Source organism: Anomaloglossus baeobatrachus, chromosome 3, assembly GCF_048569485.1.
Source record: "Anomaloglossus baeobatrachus isolate aAnoBae1 chromosome 3, aAnoBae1.hap1, whole genome shotgun sequence".
Lineage (NCBI taxonomy): Eukaryota > Metazoa > Chordata > Amphibia > Anura > Aromobatidae > Anomaloglossus > Anomaloglossus baeobatrachus.
This window is the reverse complement of record NC_134355.1, coordinates 594,640,699-594,661,449: the sequence shown is the minus strand read 5'-3', so window position 1 is coordinate 594,661,449 and position 20,751 is coordinate 594,640,699. Positions and strand designations below refer to the sequence as shown.

The 20,751-nt window shown below is 44.9% G+C and overlaps 1 protein-coding gene across 1 annotated transcript in view; it reads left to right on the top strand.

Moving 5' to 3' along the window:
* Positions 1-19,334, top strand: part of IL20RB (interleukin 20 receptor subunit beta) — a 145,156-nt gene extending 125,822 nt beyond the window's left edge. Inside the window, exons 6-8 of the mRNA XM_075341025.1 lie at positions 5,141-5,291; positions 11,368-11,513; positions 14,743-19,334. Of these exons, the coding sequence (XP_075197140.1) occupies positions 5,141-5,291; positions 11,368-11,513; positions 14,743-14,814 (369 nt within the window). The 3' untranslated portion in view covers positions 14,815-19,334. The remainder of the gene's footprint in view (positions 1-5,140; positions 5,292-11,367; positions 11,514-14,742) is intronic.
* The last annotated feature ends 1,417 nt before the right edge of the window (positions 19,335-20,751 follow it).

The window sequence follows — 20,751 nt, the reverse complement described above, 5'->3', positions numbered from 1 at the left end:
TTCCCCGAACCCACATGGAGACGCCCGACTCCCAGGTGACTGCTGCAGCCCCGGAAGCCCACACCGGCAGGACTAAGTGGAGAAAAGCCACTAGATTACCCCGCCTGCTGGCACACGTGTGCCGGAGCCGGCATAGGCTGGTAACTATAGTACACATCGGGTAACTATAGAAACCGCTTTCCTTAGTTACCCGATGTAACTAGCTTACCCCGGGTCCCGCACACGTCGGCACTGTCGCTTTTAATAGTTACCTTTTCTCTACTTTGTCGGCGCGCTCCCGTGCACTGTGTACACTACAGTTGCCGCGCGACAAGCTCCGATCACATGTTGTCATGTGACCAGGAAGTTGCGGCGCAGCCACTGTCCACATAGTGTACGGCTGCCTTCAGACGTCTGTGTCACACATAGCACACATGCATGTGTCGCGGGCGGAGGAGGGGACGCCGCGCTCTCCCACTGCTCGGGTCCGGCTGCCGCTGCTGCTGCGGCCGCTGCTGCTCGGTGGCTCGAGCGATGGGCCGGATCCCGGGGACTCGAGCGGCGCTCCTCGCCCGTGAGTGAAAAGGGGTGGTTTGGTTTTGGGGATATTGTCCGTGACGCCACCCACGGTTGTGGTGATGGTGTGGACACCACCGCTGCTCTGTATGGGGATCCCGGGAGCGGTGGTATGGAGCAGCTAGGTGTTGGCCCTCCCCTCCGTGGGTAGGGGGTTGGTGGTCCCGGGGCCCGATGATGGGGAGTTAGGATGGTTGACAGGCGGGTTATGGGGCCTGTTGAGGTGCAGGGACGCAGGGTCAGCGCTGTGCCGCACGGCACGGAGGTACTCACTCAGCCCAAGGATGATGACACAGTTCACGGTAAACAAGCGGCTGGTTGGACGGGTCCCTCGGATGGCTGCGGTGTTGATGTTCCCTGCAAGTTAGCGGTGACTGTCTCTTCCCTGCACCTAAATACGGTTGTTGGTAGCGATGGATTCCCACTGGTAACCTCTCCCCAGCTTGGATATGAGCCGGAGGAGCCCCTCTTTTGCCCGCAGGCGCTGGCCCTGAGAAACTGGTGCCTTGGCGGTGGCGGTGTCTCTCCAATATGGTTGGACGGTTGCCTTCAATCGGGACTTTGGCTGTTGGGAGACCCGGAGGTCCCCTTCACTGACGGATTTGGCAAATTGTACGGCGACTCCAAGCCTTGCCGGGATCTGAAAGGCCCCTGCCAATGGTGCTGGCTTCTCTTTGTGTACCGGTCTGGTACCGCCGGGCCACCACCCGTCCACGGTCCTTACGGTAGACTCCAATAGGCCACTCCTGCAGACGGTCACCGCCGTCTGCCAACCTTGCTGTCTCAGTCCGGGGCACACACCCGGACCAACTTCAGGCTCTGTTGGTGTCACTTTCTCCTTCACTTCAACTCCTTTCACTTGCTCCTCTACCACTTCCCTCTTACTTCCTTCAACTCTCAAACTCAACTCTAACTGACTGCTGGTTTTCCCGCCTCCAGGACTGTGAACTCCTCGGTGGGCGGAGCCAACCACCTGGACATCAGCCCAAGGGGAAGGCAACAAGGATTTTGTGTTCTGACCTTGGTGTGCCTGCAGGGAATGTGGGGTGTGTGATGGTGTCATGACCTGTGACCCCTGGCTTGCCCAGGGCGTCACACATGTATATACACACACAGCAGACACACAGCAGACACACATGGATACACTGAGCGCATACACACATGCATGTGTGTATACACACACACACACACACACTCTGCTGTACACTCACCCAGCGATGCGGTCCCCGGCTCTGAAGTCCCCAGCGCTGTTCCTGCTTCCAGCTCCTCAGGGCACTGAATATTCAGTGAGTATAATGAGCGGCGATAAGGAGCGGGAGGCAGCAGAGCCGGAGAGAGCATCTCTAGAGAGAGGTAAATATATAAATATTTTCATTAAAAAGACCCATATTTCTCCGGTATGTTTTACACTGATGTCGCACGGATCACATCAGTGTGCGATCCATGTGACATCCGTGCTGCCGGAGATGCCTGCGTGTGTGCGTGCGGGGTCATGAAAAGTCACATGGTCCGTGTGCAAACACGGACGTGTGAGGCACATCAGAGAAAAACATGGGTACGTGTGACATCCGTGTTACAAAACGCATGTCACACGTACCTAAAACACGGACGTCTGAAACCAGCCTACGGCAGCACGCCGGATCCGACAAAGTGGAGAAAAGCTGGATGTGTGAAACCACTAGCTTACCCCGGCTCCCGGCACACGTGTGCCGGAGCCGGCGTAGGCTGGTAACCATGGTACACATTGGGTAACTATGTAAACCGCTTTGCATAGTTACCCGATGTGTACCATGGTTACTAGCTTACCCCGGCTCCCTGCCCATTCAGATCGTTGGTCTCCCACTGTCAAACACGCCGATGCGTGCTGCACAGCAGGAGACCAACAAGCAAAAAATAAACCAGCACTGTCGCTTTGCATAGTTACCCAATGTGTACCATAGTTATCAGCTTACCGACGTATGCTGGTAACAAATGGTACACAATCCTGTAACTATGGAAAGCACTTTCGTTAGTTACCCAATGTGTACCATGGTTACCACCTTACCCCCGGCTCCTGGCACACGTGTGCTTCAGCCGGCATATGCTGGTAACCATGGTACACATCGGGTAACTAAGCAAAGCGCTTTGCATACTTACCTGATTGTGTAACATGGTTACCAGTCTACGCCGGCTCCCTGGCCATTCAGATCGATGGTCTCCCACTGTCAAACACGCTGATGCATGCTGCACAGCGGGAGACCAACGAGCAAGAAATGAACCATCATTATTCAAGACTTGATGATTATATTATTATTCAATCTGCTAACCTACATACACATTCTAGACTACCCGATACGTTAGAATCGGGCCACCTTCTAGTATATATATATATATATATATATATATATATATATATATATATATATATATATATACGCCTTCGGTAGTAAAGGGGTTGAAATGCTTATTTTTGATACTTCTCGGTATTTCGCTATGAAAAAACATTATTGATACAGTCATGTGCAGATTACATTTGTTTTTTGGTGCGTTTCCAAAGTGTAAATGCACTAAAAAACCCATGTGTGTTTTTTACCTGCATTTTTTCCACATCTAATGCAAGGCCATGGGGAAAATCTGTAGATAAAACTTAACGTTCCCCCAGGAGAAATTAACATCTTGTGGATTTGAAACATGGTCCGGAGGTCAGTTTATGTTGAGTACAACAGAACCCCAATGTGCATGAGATTTCTTTCTATAATGTGCCGCCCCCACATGAGCAGCCGGTCTGCTTGGATCACGATCCGCGGTGGCTCGAGGGGCGTCCGGACCCGGGGGTTGTGCGGCCACTCAAATAAAGGGGGTATTTAACGGGGATTGTATATTTAAAGTTCGTGACGCCACTCGTGGTGTTTGGTAAGGTGGAGTACCACCACTGCTGTCTGGGAGTACCCGGAGTGATGATGGGGCAGCCAGGTGTTGCGACCCTCCACAGGTAGGAGAAATGCCGTTGGGGGTGAAAGGGTCAGTTGTGTACTCACTCAGTCCATAAAGCTGACACTGACAACTTGGTAAACCAAAGTTCTGGACACCGCCGCCCCCAAGTGGAGCTAGTTTGGGTCCTGTTCTCACTGGTGTTGCCTGATGATCTGTGACCTTTCTCTTGGCACTGTGTTCTCTTTCTGATTGGCCCCTGTAGTATAAAACTAGTCGGGTCCCGCTCCCTAGTGTGGCTAACTGTTGGAGCTTGCTCTCAGGGTTCACGCTTGGGATTTTCTGGACCATTTTTGTGGAAAGTCTTATCCCCCTCGTTGCGCTAGTACCCCAATTTTGGAGCGGGTGGAGAGCGGATCTTGAAGGCTCCGTTCTTGTCGGGTGAATTGTCAGGTTGCCTGAAGCTACTCCCTGACCTAGGGTCCACGTACTCCGTCGTGCCCTGGTCCCAGCCCGGTGATGGTACAAGGCCGCCGGCTGTCCTCCTCGACAGTTCTGTGCCCCTTGTCATGATCCCTGCGACCGGGGGTCCAGCTCCTACTAGGCCCAGACCACCGTCTGCCACCTGGATACTTCCAAAGAGCCCGGCTCCTGACCTCCTCTCTCCTTCATTTCCTACGCTTCACTGACTTACTCCTGACCTCCCCTTATCAACCCCCCAAGTGGGCGACCCTATTCCACTCAGGCCGTCCACTGGTGTGTCTGGTGGGTGTGGTGCAGAGTGTTCCTAGGATTTTGATTGGCTGGTATTGGCAACACCATAAGTTGGGGACCCGTAACTAAGGAGGTGGATATTGCACAGAAGGGCAAATTGCATAATACCCTGTGACGGCATGGCGATGATCAGGGTTCACAGCGTTTTGGATGCTGCGTCTTTTTTGCTGCTACGAAACACTGGGTTGTACAGTACAAGCAGAGTGGATTGGATTTCTAGAAATCCCATGCCCACTGTGTGCATGTATGACCCACAGCAAAAACCGACCTAGAATGCGGCTTCCCGAACTGCAGCATGTCAATTTATTTCTGCGGAGCCGCTAGTATACACAGCAGGGAGAACACAGAGAGCACAACTGCCCAAGCCTGGATCATGGTCACAACCAGCTGCAGCCTCCTGGGGAGGAGATTCGCAGCCCCGCTGGTCAGGACCCACCATGTCCAGGATGCAATGGGTCCTGATCATGTGCACATACCCTAACAAATACTCTGCATTAGGGCTCATTTAGATGTCAGTGATTATAGTCAATCCGAGTTTCATCAGAGTTTGGTCAATGTCAATTTTTACCATCAGTTTGATCTGGGTTTCATCAGTATATTTCGGTTGAAAAAGAAGAAAAAAAGTTTCTCCATCTTTCTCTATCTGGCAGTCCATGAAAACATCTTTATGGCTCATAGACTTACTTTGCAAATTTTAATCCATCACTTTTGGATTAAATATTGGACATATTTATCGACTTTGCGTTGAGTGACACTGGCCACGAAAAATCATAGATATGTGAATCACTCCATTCACTATTATAGGATGAAGGCTGTCAGTTAAAGAGAAGGACAAAACTTATAGGCAAAAAAAGACTGAATGAGACCCTACAAGATATTCTTTTTTTTTTTTTAATTGCAGATCAAATGCAAAAAAACAAATAGTTACGCTTCATCGACTTTCTTAGAGAAAGCACAGGAAGGTAAGGAGTACTGTGCAGAGGTCATTGCACATGCAAGTCCCATCAACAGGAATAGCAGCAAAAGTAAAACAGTCTGTGTCCAGGTACAAGGTAAGAATTAACATAATGGTATATGTAATATTAATTAACTCACATTATTATACTTAAAATCTGACATCACTAAACTTAAAGGGAATCTGTCAGCATGCTGCAAGGGTTAAGACAAAGTTCAGGCATGCTTCTGTTGTCACAGTCTGATCTTTTGTTTATTTACTATGTTTGTTTTAGCAGCTGGACCCTTATCATTGCTGTGGCTAGCTACCTCCTGCCATGTTGTTCGGCACTCCCCCCTCCTCTGATTAACACCTCACTGTCAGTGTACAATCTCTATAGAGAGCCTGGTGTGGACGGGGACAGCCCTCTGGACTCTGCTACATGACTAAAGCTATAAATGTAGATTATGTCTGACTGCAGCCAGTAATCGAAGTGATAGATTCAGTATCTCCTTGCCTACATCATGCTGTTCTCACATGGAATAGCAAAAATCTGCTGACAGATTCCCTTTAAAGGGAATCTATCGCCAGATTTTTGCTACTCCATCTGAGAGCAGTAGGATGTAGATGCAGAGACCCTGATTTCAGTGATGTGTCACCTACCAAGCTACTTGCTGTCATTTCTCGCTTCAGATCTACCAGTTCTATGAATGCTCAGCCCTGTAAAACCCTGACCACACCACTGATTGGCAGCTTTATGCCCATATACAATGTACACAAAAAGCTGACAATCAATGTTGGGGCGGGGTTATACAGAACTCATGATTATGGAAGACTAAATGACAGCAGGTTTACTAATCCTCTAGTGATAATCTCCTGCTGATTAAACAGTGATTTTATTAAAACTACACTAAGCAACCCAGTAAGTAACATGGACTCTCACACTCCATCATGCTGCTCCCAAATTAGGTGGCAAAAACCTGCTGACAGATTCCCTTTAAGTTGTGAATTCCTTTAACACTAATATCCCATTCCCCAAATCAATGGCAAGACAAGGGCTTATAAGGCAATAATGGCAAATTGTACCCATTCTGTGAATAAATAATACTGCCGTAGAGTGGCAGATAAAAATGTTATGTAATACAGTGCCCATTCATAAAGTATACATGCCCTGTGAAATTTTCAATTTTTTTTTCACATTACTACCACAAACTTGAATGTATTTTATTTGGATTTTATGTGACATACCAACACAAAGTAGCAAGAATTTGTGAAGTATAAATGATACATGGTTTCCTAAATATTTTAAGACTATAAATCTGAAAATTGTGACGTTCATTGGTAGTCAGCCCCCCTGTAGTCTGATACTTCTAAATAAAATCCTGAGTGCTCAAATGCCTCCGGAAGACACCTGATTAGTAAATTGAGTCCACCTGTATCTAGTTTATTCTCAGTATACCTACATCTGTTCTGTGAAGGCCTCAGATGTTTGTTTGAGAACATTAGGAATCAAACAGCATCATGAAAACCAAGGAACACACCAGACAGGTCAGGGAAAAGTTGCGGAGAAAAGTAAAGCAGGGATAGGTTATAAAAAAAAAACAAAAAAACAACCCAAACTCTCAACATTTCGCAGAGCCCTGCTCAGTCCATCATCCAAAAATGGAAGGAGTACGGTACAACTGAAAACCTACCAAGACATGGCTGTCCACTTAAACTGACCGAGCAAGAAAGGAGAGCACTAATTAGATAAACAGCTAAGAAGCCCATGGTCACTCTGGAAGAGCTGCAGAGATCCACATCTCAGGTGGTGAATCTGTCCAAATGACAACTATTAGGCACATACACCCGAAATCTGGTTTTAATGTAGATTGTGTACAAGGGTGGGCTCCCCAGAATAAAGCAAAACTGTAAACAAAGAAAAACGACCATACCAAGCTTGTCAAAGAAACTTTTTACTGCAACTTGGATTTTATGAACCTCCTATGACAATCGGAGGAACACAAAGGCATTGCATACACCCAGGCAATGACAACCAGGACCCCTGTGCTGCCCAACTTTGTAAGCCAAGATTGCAGACCTAAGTTACTATAATTTGCAGGACGATGCTCCTCCATAGCGTGGTAATAGAGAAGTTACCTAAGCACAACACTCCAATAAAATGGGTGGAAAAGGGCGGCTGACCAGTAGTCCAGCACAGCATTTCATAAATTTATCAAATTGTCTCTTCAGGGAGGAAGGAGACAAACTCTAGAGCCACCTATTGTAAGTAGTAATCCTAAAAGTCACAAGTGACTCTTTAATGAGCCTTGTCATATGACTTAGGATTTATGCCATATCAGAACCTCAGTTTGCAGAAAAGGTGTTTCGGGGTGATTACCCCTCATCAGTGCAAAGTATGAGATCTGATCTGGCTGTATGAGAAGCTATAGTGGGGTCTAAGGGGAAAGCTTTTCTCCTAGCAGAGACTGACATTTCCCAGAGGAGCATTGCAGCTATAAGGCTATGTGCGCACAGTGCGTTTTTCGCGGCGTTTTTGCGCGTTTTTCGGGTGCGTTTTTGGCCTCAAAACTGCAGGACTTTGCTTCCCCAGCAAAGTCTATGAGTTTTCATTTTTGCTGTCCGCACACATCTGCTTTTTTTACCTGCGTTTTTGAGTAAAAAAAAAAAAATGGACATGTCAGTTCTTTCCTGCGTTTTTCTGCGTTTTCCCCCCATGCAATGCATTGGAAAAACGCAGCAAAACGCAGAGATCAAAAACGCAGCAAAACGCAGCCAAAAACGCACCAAATCGCGGCAAAAACGCATGCGTTTTTGATGCGTTTTTGATGCGTTTTTTCGACACAGGTGCGTTTTTGTGCATTTTTAGCGGCCAAAAACGCACAAAAACGCAGCGTCAAAAAGACGCAGTGTGTGAACCTAGCCTAAGACTCCTCACCGACAGCCATATTGGTTTGTCAGTCTCCACAAGGAGAAAAGTCTTCCCCTTAGGCTATGTGCACACACTGCGTCTTTTTGACGCTGCGTTTTTGTGCGTTTTTGGCTGCTAAAAACGCACCTGCGTCGAAAAAACGCGGCAAAAAACGCACGCGTTTTGCCGCGATTTGGTGCGTTTTTTTGCTGCGTTTTGCTGCGTTTTTGCTCACTGCGTCCTTATGCGTTTTTTATCAGTGAACAAAAAATGTCATTTCCTTCTTCAATGTGTTCTTCATTCTCCACTAGTGTATGCAGAAGAGCAGACAGCTGCAGAACTACAAGGCTCAGCATCCTCGATCCAATAGTGTATGCAGGAGAGCAGACAGCAGCTGTCGAACTACAAGGCTCAGCATCCTCCATCCAATAGTGTATGCAGGAGAGCAGACAGCAGCTGTCGAACTACAAGGCTCAGCATCCTCCTTCCAGGACTGTATGCAGGATTTCTTTGCCCCCCCAAAAAAAAAAAAATGACGTGGGCTTCGCCATATTTTTGTATGCTAGCCGGGTACAGCAGGCAGGTACGGGCTGCCCCCAACCCCCAGCTGCCTATTTGTACCCGGCTGGGAACCAAAAATATAGGGAAGCCCTTTTTTTTTAAATTATTTCATGAATTTCATGAACTAATTTTAAAAAAAAATGACGTGAACTTCGCCCAATTTTTGAGTCCAGCCGGGTACAACTAGGCAGCTGGGGATTGGAATCCACAGTGCAGGGTGCCCATGCTTTCTGGGCACCCCCGCTGTGAATTGCAGTCCCGCAGCCACCCCAGAAAATGGCGCTTTCATAGAAGCGCCATCTTCTGGCGCTGTATCCAACTCTTCCGGCTGCCCTGGTGACGGGTGGCTCGCCGGGTAATAATGGGGTTAGGGCTAGCTGTATATTATCATCTGGCCCTAAGCCCGAAATTCATGGTGTCACGCCAATATTAGACATGGCCACCATGAATTTCTAGTAAAGATAAAAAAAAAACACAACACAGAAAAATATTTTTATTAGAAATAAAACACAACACAATTAGTGACTCCATCTTTATTGAAATAAACCCCCCTCCGCAGTAATCCTGGGTTAGGGTCCCGCGCCGTCCAATCCGGATCCAATATCATCTGATCGGTTTGCTGGAAGGCAAAGCGATCAGATGATGTGTCAGGATCAAGTGCCTGAATCCCATCACACATCAGCTGATTGTATAAAAGCCAATTATACAATCAGCTGAAGCATCGGTGCAAAAAAAAAATAATACTCACTTATGTGCTGATTACCGATTACCGGCAGCTCCTGGAGCGATGGGGCGGGAGTCTGATCCCGTCCGATCGCTGCAGCAGCTGCCGGTAATCAGGGATGAAGTCTCCTGACGCATCCGCTGATACCGGCCGGGCACCCGCGTCACCGCGATACTTACGATCACCTGATGCGTCAGGTGACTGCATCAGGTGATCCATCGCCAGGTCCTGCATCCGTCGGAGCTTTCCCGGCCGTCTGCACACAGCCGGAGCGGGGGTGGCGATACCGTGAGAGGAGATGGGAGCGGGCATGGCACCGGGAGTCTGCAGACAGGTGAGTATAACTTTTTATTTTTTTTTTTCTACTGAAAACTCATAGACTTTGCTGGGGAAGCAAAGTCATGCAGTTTTGAGGCCAAAAACGCACCCGAAAAACGCGCAAAAACGCCGAGAAAAACGCACCGTGTGCACATAGCCTTAGGCAAACTTATCAATAACTCTAATCTTCCTCTTTCTCAAAGCCCCAAAGTATTTTACCAAAAGTAAGGATTTGACTTGTACCAACAGTTCTAAAGCTAAAGTCTATCTCAAATGCTGTAATCTCTGAGAGCTTAGTTGAGTGAGCACTGCTAACACGATATGTATGCTGGGTAAGCTATGTTTGGTGACGATCTTGCATGCACATTCCCATCCCATTGTGGTGGGGCCTGAGCTCAGGACTAGAATTGAGCAGACCCATGGAAGTTTGGGTTCTCCAGGTTCGGTCGGATTTTAGTTAAAAGTACAGTTCAGGACCCGAACTTGACCCTGGACCCAGAACCCCATATATGTGAATGGGAACACGAACTCCTGTGTTGTAAAATGGGGGCAATTGCCCTGCAAACAAATGTGTATTGGGAATAAAGGGATCCAGTGGCTCCTGTGAAGCTCTAGTGACCTTCATGCCCAAGAGAGTTAAGGCAGTGCTTGAAAATAATGGTGGCCACACAAAATATTCACACTTTGGGTACAATTTTAGTCATTTTCACTTAGGGGTGTACTCACTTGTTGCCAGTGGTGTAGACATTAATAGCTGTGTGTTGAGTTATAAGGCACCAAATTTACACTGTTATACAAGCTGTACACTGACTTCTGTACATTGTCTCAAAGTGTCATATCTTCAGTGTTAACAAATAGGAATAACGTTTGGAACACCATTCTAAGTCCGAACTGGGTGCAAAAACCTTATCTCCCCATAGTGATGTTTTTTTAGGTTTTTGCACCCAGTTCAGACTTAGAATGGTGTTCCAAACGTTATTCCTATTTGTTAGTATTTTTTCGTTTGTGAACCCTCCCCAACCACACCTATTGCCAATCCATATCATACGCATAAATAGCCTGGGTCTCAGCTTCCCATACACGGTAAGTTTTTTAACTGCATGAGAGGACACACACAAGCTAGGGACCCCAACGTAGAGAAATACTCTGGCGTAGTGTTGGGGCTCTTCTGCATTGATCAATTCAGTAGCTAAATTTCTCTTGATTCATATGTTCATGGCAGTAATGCAGATTCCATTTTTCACATTTTCACTCTTGCATATAGCTATTGGATTTTTCAAGTCAGTATTCACACAGCAGTTTCTGCTATTTCATGTATTCCCCTTACATAGTCACTGGTGTGCATACCTTATCTCCCCATAGTGATATCTTCAGTGTTGTCCCATGAAAATATCTAATTAAACATTTACATAAATGTGAGGGGTGTATTCACTTTTGCAATTACACATTTGTTTTGTTTTCATTTTGCATGCATTTTGCTCCTCTTGTGACGGATCCAGTTTTTTTTTTGTTATATTCCTTATGAACGGAGGAACAAAGCCTCACAGCCTCGCATCTCTTGCATTTGAGGGACAATTATTCCAATCACAAGATGAAGACCATAATTCTGTCTACGCCTGTTTTATGTAACACAATGATCTGGTGCCTAAATAACATTTATCCTGTTCTCCATTCCTATAGAATTGAAACAAACGTGGCTGTTCACCGGGCTTCTTTGCGTATTTGGCGTAGTTTTGGCAATTGTGCCAATAGTTTTAGCAGCCTGGAAATCTGCTGCTGTGATAAGATATTTCTGCTGTCCAGATGAAGATATTCCAGATGCATTGGTAAGAAAATGCCATTTATATATGGTGCTATTTCTGTAACAAGACTTATTAAGTGTTTCACAGGGTGAAATCATCAGTATTTATTAAAATTGGCCATTATTCACGCTTCCATCAAAATGACGATTTTTGAAAATTTTAAGTTGTTCTCATAACATAGAAAAATCACTTTAAGGATTATTCCCATCTCCAAGATCCTATCCCAATATGTAGTAGGTGTAATAATAATAAACAAATATCTCCAATTAGTAATGTAGTATAGATATTCTGATTCACTAGAATGCTTACCTCATGTCCAGTGCATTCCAGGACCTTTGGTATCCATGGTTATTGTCATGATTCATTTACGGCCATTGTGTCCTAGGTGTTTTCTTGTTGTCTGTATTCTCCAGGTTCAGGCTCGGTGGGAGGGGCCTATTCGGTCGTGCTTCGTTTCGGGTGATTGCTCTGCCTTATCTTGGAGCTGTTTCACCCAGAACATCACCAGTAATAGTTCCTGCTCTGCAGTGTACGCTTCTGGTTTTTGTGAGTAGTTCTGATCTTGTCCCATTACCTTGCATCCCATTCCCTGAGCTCCGTCCCTCCCATATTGTCTGTACTCCCTGTCTCCCTGATCCTCGACCTGTTGTGTGACTCCAGCCCCGCTCTCTCCACTGTACCTTTGTGTCCTGTCGGTCTCCGACCACGGCCTGTTCTCTGACCGCGGCTCTGCTCCCCTTCTGTACCTGATTCTGCTTCCTGGCTTACCGACCACCGTCTTGCACATGACCTCGGTTTTTCTTGCTCCTCTATACTGATGTGACCTTTCGGCTTCTGACACTCGGCTTGATCGACTACTTTGCAGAATGTTCCCAAATTGGTACTAGTGACCCCTAGCATGCAAGCACCACACTATACCTAGACCCCAGTAGAGTTTCTCATTCAACCAGATCAGATCTCATACTTTGCACTGATGAAGGACAATCATCCTGAAACACTGTCTGCAAATTGAGGTTCTGATCTGGCATAAATCCTAAGTCATATGAAAAGGCTTGTTAAAGGAATACTTGTGACTTTTAGGATTGCTACTTCCAAGAGGTGGCACTAGAGTTTGTCTCCTTCCTCCCTGAAGAGACAATTTGAATATTACTCAGAGGAGCATTGCAGCTATAAGACTCCTCATCACTGACAGCCAGATTGGATTGTCAGTCTCCGCAAGGAGAAAAGTTTTCCCCATAGACATCACTACACCTAGGAACTCTACACCATTCCAATGTACCTGCGCCATCTGGTATTCAGCGTTACTTACGACCACTAGCACTTAACTAACATCAGAAGAACTATTCTACATTTCTAATTAGAGATATTTGCTAATATTATTATTATTACACCTACTACATATTGGGATAGGATCTTGGAGATTGGAATACCCTTTTAATCTTCCAGACCATAGAAAACAGAGGGACTGGCCTCTCTGTCGCATATAGAAAACACTGCACCACATCATAAACTTAAGATCTTGATTACAGGAACTGCTAAAACTTTCTTTTTCTCTCTGCTAGAATTCAGTGCTATTTTTTGAGGAAACACAAAGGGCGGCTTTGCACGTTGCAACATCACACGTGCGATGTCGGTGGGGTCAAAGCGAAAGTGACGCACATCCGGCGTCACTTTCGACATCGTAGTGTGTAAATCCTAGATGATACGATTAACGAGCACAAAAGCGCCGTTATCGTATCATCGGTGTATTCTCCGACATTTCCATAATGCCTGGCAGCGACATGTACGTTGTTGTTCCTCGTTCCTGCGGCAGCACACATCGCTGTGTATGAAGCCGCAGGAGCGAGGAACATCAGCTTACCTGTCGCCGGCGGCTATACGGAAGGAAGAAGGTGGGCGGGATGTTTACATCCTGCTCATCTCCGCCCCTCCGCTTTGATTGGCCGCCTGCCGTGTGACGTCGCTCTGACGTTGTACGACCTGCCCCCTTAGGAAGGAGGCGGGACGCCGGCCAGAGCGACGTCGCAGGACAGGTGAGTGCATGTGAAGCTGGCGTAGCGATAATGTTCGCTATGCCAGGAATCACAAGATATCGCTGCTACGACGGGGGCGGGGGACTATCGTGTGCGACATCGCAGCATCGGCTTGCGATGTCGCAACGTGCAAAGCCCGCCAAACTTCCAATGCCAATCATATTTTCTAGCCTACTTGTATCTCTTTGTAAGATCAAACGCTGCCGGAGGGGCACACTAGTGTGAACAGTCCCCTATGCCCTTTTACTTTTTAAACAAATCAGTAGAGGTTAAATTATGTGCAGAAATCAGTTATATGCATAAAGTTGAATTATTATGTAGCTTAAATACTGCTTCTTTCTACTGCTTTTTTTGTGTGTGCAGAAAATCTGCTGCATTGAACCATACAAATATACAATTCATGAACACTCCTGCCCACTGTGTGTCTATAAACGATGTTGCACTGTGTGGTTTTAGTGCTTTTGTTCTCTATAGGCTTCTATGCGGCGCCTGAAAATAAACAAAAGTGAAAAAAAAATGTGAAAAGCACAGTTGCTTGTAAGTGCAGAATAAAAACTCTTCTGTATAAAAAAATGCATTAAAGAAACTCTCTCATAAAAGTTTTTATCCTAAATATATTGTAATTATAGTATTTAGCACTGTGTACATACAATTGCTCATTTTGCCCTTGAATCCAGTTAGTTCTTCTCTTTCCATTAGTTCTATGATATCACATGATTGAAAACTGATTAGCTGAATCCTTCAAAGCTCTATGTAGAAACAGGAATAATCTTTTCCCTGCATGAGTCATTACTGCCAAACTCAATGGTAAGGGTAGGAGGGAGCAGCTGGGTCAGGAGGTGAAGAGGAGGATGACTCATGCGGTGAGAAGAGACTTCCTGTTTTTACATTAAGCAGAGAAAAGAGAAAAATTAACTGGGTAGAAAGGCAAACTGAGTAATTGTAAGTACACATTGGGAAAATGCAGCAAAAGCAATAATCAGACAAGCCGATTATTACGTAGTGTCGTGCAGACACCTACAGAAATCATGCTGATAAAATAAAATGTATGGGAATACAGGAGCGCGTGTCTTTTTCCTTTGAGACTCAGAGAATGTTTCACTGTGACTGATCTGGGTACATCTCTCATAATTGAGTGATTAAATTAATGAAAACTAAAATGAATAGTAGAATATAATAAATGTCATTTATGCAACATATATCTATGTATTTCTCTCCAGAAAGAACCGGATGTGAGTCAGAAGATGTTTAAAAACTATTATTCAAGCGAGAAGAAAAGTGAAGAAATCTAAAGTGTTGAGATCCATGAAGACATGCTCTTTAAAGGAAAATAATTCTCCCATAACCAAAATGGAAAAACTTTGACATATTATATGAAAAAATGATTCTTGTATGTAGTTTATTTACATGGCGGTATCCTGAAATCCAGGTAAAAATTGGCTGTGTGCCTTCCACAGCCTCAGGGCCTATGTTTTAAGGTCATCTATGGAGCAAAAAGCAGATGCAACCTGCCACATCCGAGAATAACAGTTGTCATATATGTTATATACTACTTTAGCAATCACAAAATTGTATAAATTGTATAGATGAAAATGTGTTATTTTTATATTGTGATGGGTTATGTTACCACAGTCAGTTTTTGGTGAGTTTTTGTTGCTGCGTATTTTTGCTGCTCAAAAAATGTAGCATCTGACAGTTCCTGGAAAGTGGATGGGATTTAGAGAAATCTCTGGCCCATTGGGCTTTTTCTAACTACGCTGAATCTGACGTGCGGTGCTACATGTTTCAAATTCACAACATGTAAATTTCTCCTGCGGGTACAGTGAGTTTTATGTGTAGATTTTCCCCATAGAAGTGCATTAGATGCAGCAAATCCACAGATAAGAATTGCATGCGGAATTCCAGTAAAAATGCATCTGATGCACAAGCCAGGACGTCACAGGTACTAAAACAACACACCCCACACCCCGGCTAGGCACACCGAAGTCAAACACAAATCCTTGTTGCCTCCCTCCAGGGGCTGATGTCCACACCAGGGGGTGGGCCAGGTGGTTGGCCCCGCCCACCAAGGAGTTCACAGTCCTGGAGGCGGGAAAAGAGATCAGATTAGTTTGGAGAGTGAAGTAGCAGTAGAGGAGACTGACCGTGTCCGGGTGGGTGGCCCGGGCACATACAGCAAGGTTGGCAGACGGTGGTAGCCGTCTGCAGGAGAGGCTCCTTCAGCATCCATCCAAGCTGAGGAGCGGGTTACTGGTGGGAAGCCATTGGAGCCGTAAACACAACACAGGTGCAGGGAAAGGCAGTCACCATCAACCTACCGGGAGGAGAAACACTGCAGCGGTCTGTGGGACCCGTCCATCCAGCCGTCTGTTTTACCGGAGACTTTGCATTCGTCATTGGGTGAGTGAGTACCACCGTACTGTGCGGCACAGCGCTGCCCCCGCGACCCTGCACCTCACCAGGCCCCGTAGCCCACCTGCCATCCCTAACCCTCACCGGGCCCCGGGACAACCAACCCCCCCTACCCACGGAGGGGAGAAAACAACATCCAAGCTGCTCCCTGTCACCGCTCCCGGGATCCCTGTCCAGAGCAGCGGTGGTGCCACAACCTCACCACAACCGTGGGTGGCGTCACGGACAATATCCCTAAACCAAACCACCCCCTTTCACTCACGGGCGAGGAGCGCCGCTCGAGTCCCCGGGATCCGGCCCACCACTCGAGCCACCACCGAGCGGCAGCAGCAGCCGGACCCGAGCAGTGGGTGAGCGCAGCATCCTTTCCTCTGCCCGCGACACACACATGACTGTAGCAAAAAGTTTTGTCAACGTGAGCCACGTGTCATTTCATTGTACGCTAGAATCGGAGCCCAGGTGCGGAGAAGATGGAGAGATTAATTTCTCCATCTTATACTTTTCGGTCTTGGTGCATATTGGACTACACTCAGATGACATCAGTGCAGCCCGATGTTTCACATGCTCCCATAAACGTCTATGGGTGCGTGTGATCTGAGATACGCAGCCAATCGCATAATGCAGCAATTTTTTTTCTCATGCTAAATTGGCATGAGAAAAAAACCGCTGATCGATACTGCCCCATAGTATAACACTGAAGGGAGTGTTATTCAATATATCCAATAAAACATCGGATATTACTCATCCATGTTATACGGTGGTGTGAGCTAGCCATAAGCCAAAGTGCAGGAAGTATCAAAAAGAAGGCAGCTTTGTTAAAAACATACCGTACAAAAATGCCGTGTCAAAAAACGCCAAAAAAGTGAAAAAAACATGTAAAAAGCACCATTAACTTAATTTAGCAAATGTGTGCAGAAATGCTGCAGAAAATCTAAAACATCAAAAGCTCACCAAACACTTATTGTGGGAATGTAGCCTAAAGCAGCTCATCTCTCACTTAAAGGGATCCAGTCACCAGATTTGTCTCCTATAAGATGCGGCTATCACCAGTGAGCCCTTATATACAACATTCCAGAATACTGGATGTAAGAGACCAGGCCACTCTGTAGAACATAAAAAAACACCAAAACTGTGATAAAACCCATACAAAAAAAAAAATACAAAAAAATGCAATAACCTAATTTACAAAATAAGTGAAGAAATTCTGCAACATCAAAAACTTACTAAAAGCACATTGTGGTAATGTAGCATAAAAAAACCCCTCCAAAAAGTGATGTTTGGCTGATGCTGATACAGATGTATTTTTTTCTGTCTGAACATGGCTTGATATGCATATGTATAATTTGAGCTTGACATTATTTATATGGATGACTTAACTAAGAACCCTGTATATGTTGTTGCTCACATGTGTAATCTTTATATATTTCTAACATTCTTATCTTATCTTTAATGCACAGGAATACATATATATATATATATATATATATATATATATATATATATATACTGTGTATGTGTGCTCAAATTGTGCTCAAATTGTGTCCAATTAGCCATATTGCTTCCCTGGTGTCATGCGACTCATTAGCAGAGATGAGCGAACCGGAAGTTCAGTCTTTGAACCGTGCACCAAATTGAAAAAATAAAGGTTGAGGTTCATGGATTGGATGCTGACCGTGTGAACAAAACTCGTGTGTGTGTGTGTGTGTGTGTGTGTGTGTGTGTGTGTGTGTGTGTTCAGCCCTGTGTGAACCACTTGCAGTGTTTGAATGGCACAACAACAGCGTGCTCTGATGTAATGTGCAACCAAAAAAAAAAGTTTGAAAAAGCCTGCCTACCCTTCCTCGGAAGTATTCTGTTTATGACTGGCTGTATGTGGGTGGAGACTCAAATTGCCAATCAGTGACTTGATCCAGGTTTCGGGTCAAGCTCAAGCCTACGGAGCTAGGCTCGTTTGCTGCCAGCAAACCAAGCCTCGACGGTACCACTCATCTCTGCTCATTAATATTTCAAGGTCTCAGGTGTGAATGGGGAGTAGGTGTGGTAAATTTGGTATTATCGCTCACGCACTCTCTCGTACTGGTCACTGGAAGATCAACACGGCTTCTCATTGCAAAGAATTCTCTGAGGATCTGAAAAAAAGGATTGTTGATCTACAGAAAGATGGGCCAGGCTATATGAAGATTGCCAACACTCTGACACTGAGCTGCAGTATGGTGGCCAAGACCATACAGTGGTTTAATAGGACAGGTTCCACTCAGAATAGGCCTCACCATGGTCGACCAAAGAAGTTGAGTACTGCCAGCATTGGTGCAGAGGTTAAAGTGATGGGGAGGTCAGCCTGTCAGTGCTCAGACCATATGCTGCACGCTGTATCAAATACGTTTATATAGTTGTTGACCCAGAAGGAAGCCTTTTCTAAACATGATGCACAAGAAAGCCCTCAAATAGTTTGCTGAAGACAAGTAGACTAAGAACGTTTGTTGCCAGTGGTTTTTACATTAATGGCTGTGTGCTGATTTATTTAGAGGGCACAACAAATTTACCCTGTTCTACAAGCTATGTACAGTGACTACTGTGCATTGTATTAAAGTGTCGGATCTTCAGCATTGTCTCATGAAAAGATATCAAAATATTTACAAAAATGTGAGGGATGTACTCACTTTTTGTGATTTCCTGTATGTGTCCCTCCTATGAACTGTGTAATGACTGTGTCTTACAGTACAGGGATATGGTCTGATCGTATCACAGCGCTTGCTAGATGAGGAAACAAACAAGAGTATACAGATAGCAAAGCATGGGGGGATCACAGCTGATTATTTTTTGAGGTAAAACATGTCTATGCCTGTTTTTGAAAAATGTTTTACCTTGCATAAAGAGTCAAATACAATCCCATGCTGTGCTATCTGTATTCTCTCTTTTCCTTCCTCCCCAACCTATGAGATGTAGTATGATCAGACTTTGTTCCTGTACGGTCAGACACAGCCATTACACAGTACACAGCAGGGACACATATATAAGATTATCTCAGCACAGGAACATTTTTTAGAAACACATCCAAATGTGGAAATTATTATTCTAAGATTATATTAATTAAAATTAACTTTGTTGGAAAACCCCTAAAAGAACTAGATCTATAATACAAATATAAGTAACTTTATGGAATTATTTATATTTTGTATGGAAGTAACAAATAGTAAATGAATGTCATAGACTCTAGCTTATTGTATTGTATTTTTTATTATATACTTAAAGCAATTATAATACCTTCCTCTTCTTAAGGCCCATCGTTCGCTGACAACTCACTGACACATTTTAATATTTGCGGGCTTTTCACGTCCGTTATTTCCTGCCAAAATTTGGTTCGATGTTCAAATGGAAAAATAAAAAATGGACACACGCAGATGTCATGCGAGTTGTATCACTTATTGTCTCCTGCATTTTTTGTTTACTGGTTCTCTCGACGTGTATGCAAAACTAGGCTCCAAATGTGACGGGAAAAAATGTATTCATAATTTATCTGTATACAGAAGTTTTGGTGTTTGAGGAAATAAGCAATGTATGTACCCACAAGAATTACTTCTGAATTTTCAGTGCTGATTCTTCTGATAAAACACAAATTCAATGCATGTAATTGAGATGTTTATTCACACATCAATTTAGGGGTTTACTCACTGATAAACCAGGTAGTTGACACTTCAGCATCTATACATGATAGATACATATTGTAATGCAAGTCACTAATTACGGATAGTACAGATGGAAGAGTAGTTAGGAAAGCAGTTTTCTGATAACGGGAAGACATGTATGGATACAGGGAGTATGCAGAAGCGTAGTCAGGTCCCAATCCAAGTGTCAGAATTCCAGGAAGGCATGTAATGGATGCAGGGAGAAAACTGAGATGTGGTCAGGTAACGGTCCGAGGTCAAAAGCCAGGAGGTCACGACAGGAACAGGGAATGTGTGGGGGTAGAGTCGTAAAACAATGGTCCGGGGTCAAGAAACAAAGATTAGAGCACATGCAGAAACACAGGACAATAGTACAACTATAGAACCAGAATGTATGACTGGCAAGATTCTTGGAAAGCATGCTCAGTAAAGAAGAAAGCAATTACCAGGAAGATGGAACACCTGAGTAATCAGCACCTCCCAGAACCTGCATGGAACCCTGCACTGTCAATCAACCTGCCAGCTCAGTAGCTCAGGAAAACACAGCAGAACATCTCCTAATGTGCAAGATGCTCTGCACAGAGGAATCGTGTCACTGTCAGCTCATTAATCCAGGAAAACACAGCAGAGTATCTCCTAATGTGCAAGATGCTCTGCACAGAGGAATCGTGAGACTTATAGATTGTTTATTTACTAGTGTCATGCATATTTAACAAACAAATAGGACTTTGCTCTACAAAAATTAATTTATCCATTATACTGTATATGGTGTTGTATATGGAGAGAAGGTATGCACACCAGTGACTATGCAAGGGGAATACATGTAATAGCAGAAACTGTTGTGTGAATACTGACTTGAAAAATCCAATAGCTATATGTAAGAGTGAAAATGTGAAAAATGGAATCTGCATTACTGCCATGAACATATGAATCAAGAGAAATTTAGCTACTGAATTGATCAATGCAATAGAGCCCCAACACTACGCCAAAGTATTTCTCTACGTTGGGGTCCCTAGCTAGTGTGTGTCCTCTCATGCAGTTAAAACACTTACCGTGTATGGGAAGCTGAGACCCAGGCTATATATGCATATGATGTGGCTTAGCAATAGGTGTGGTTGGGGAGGGTTCACAAACGAAAAACTACTAATAAAT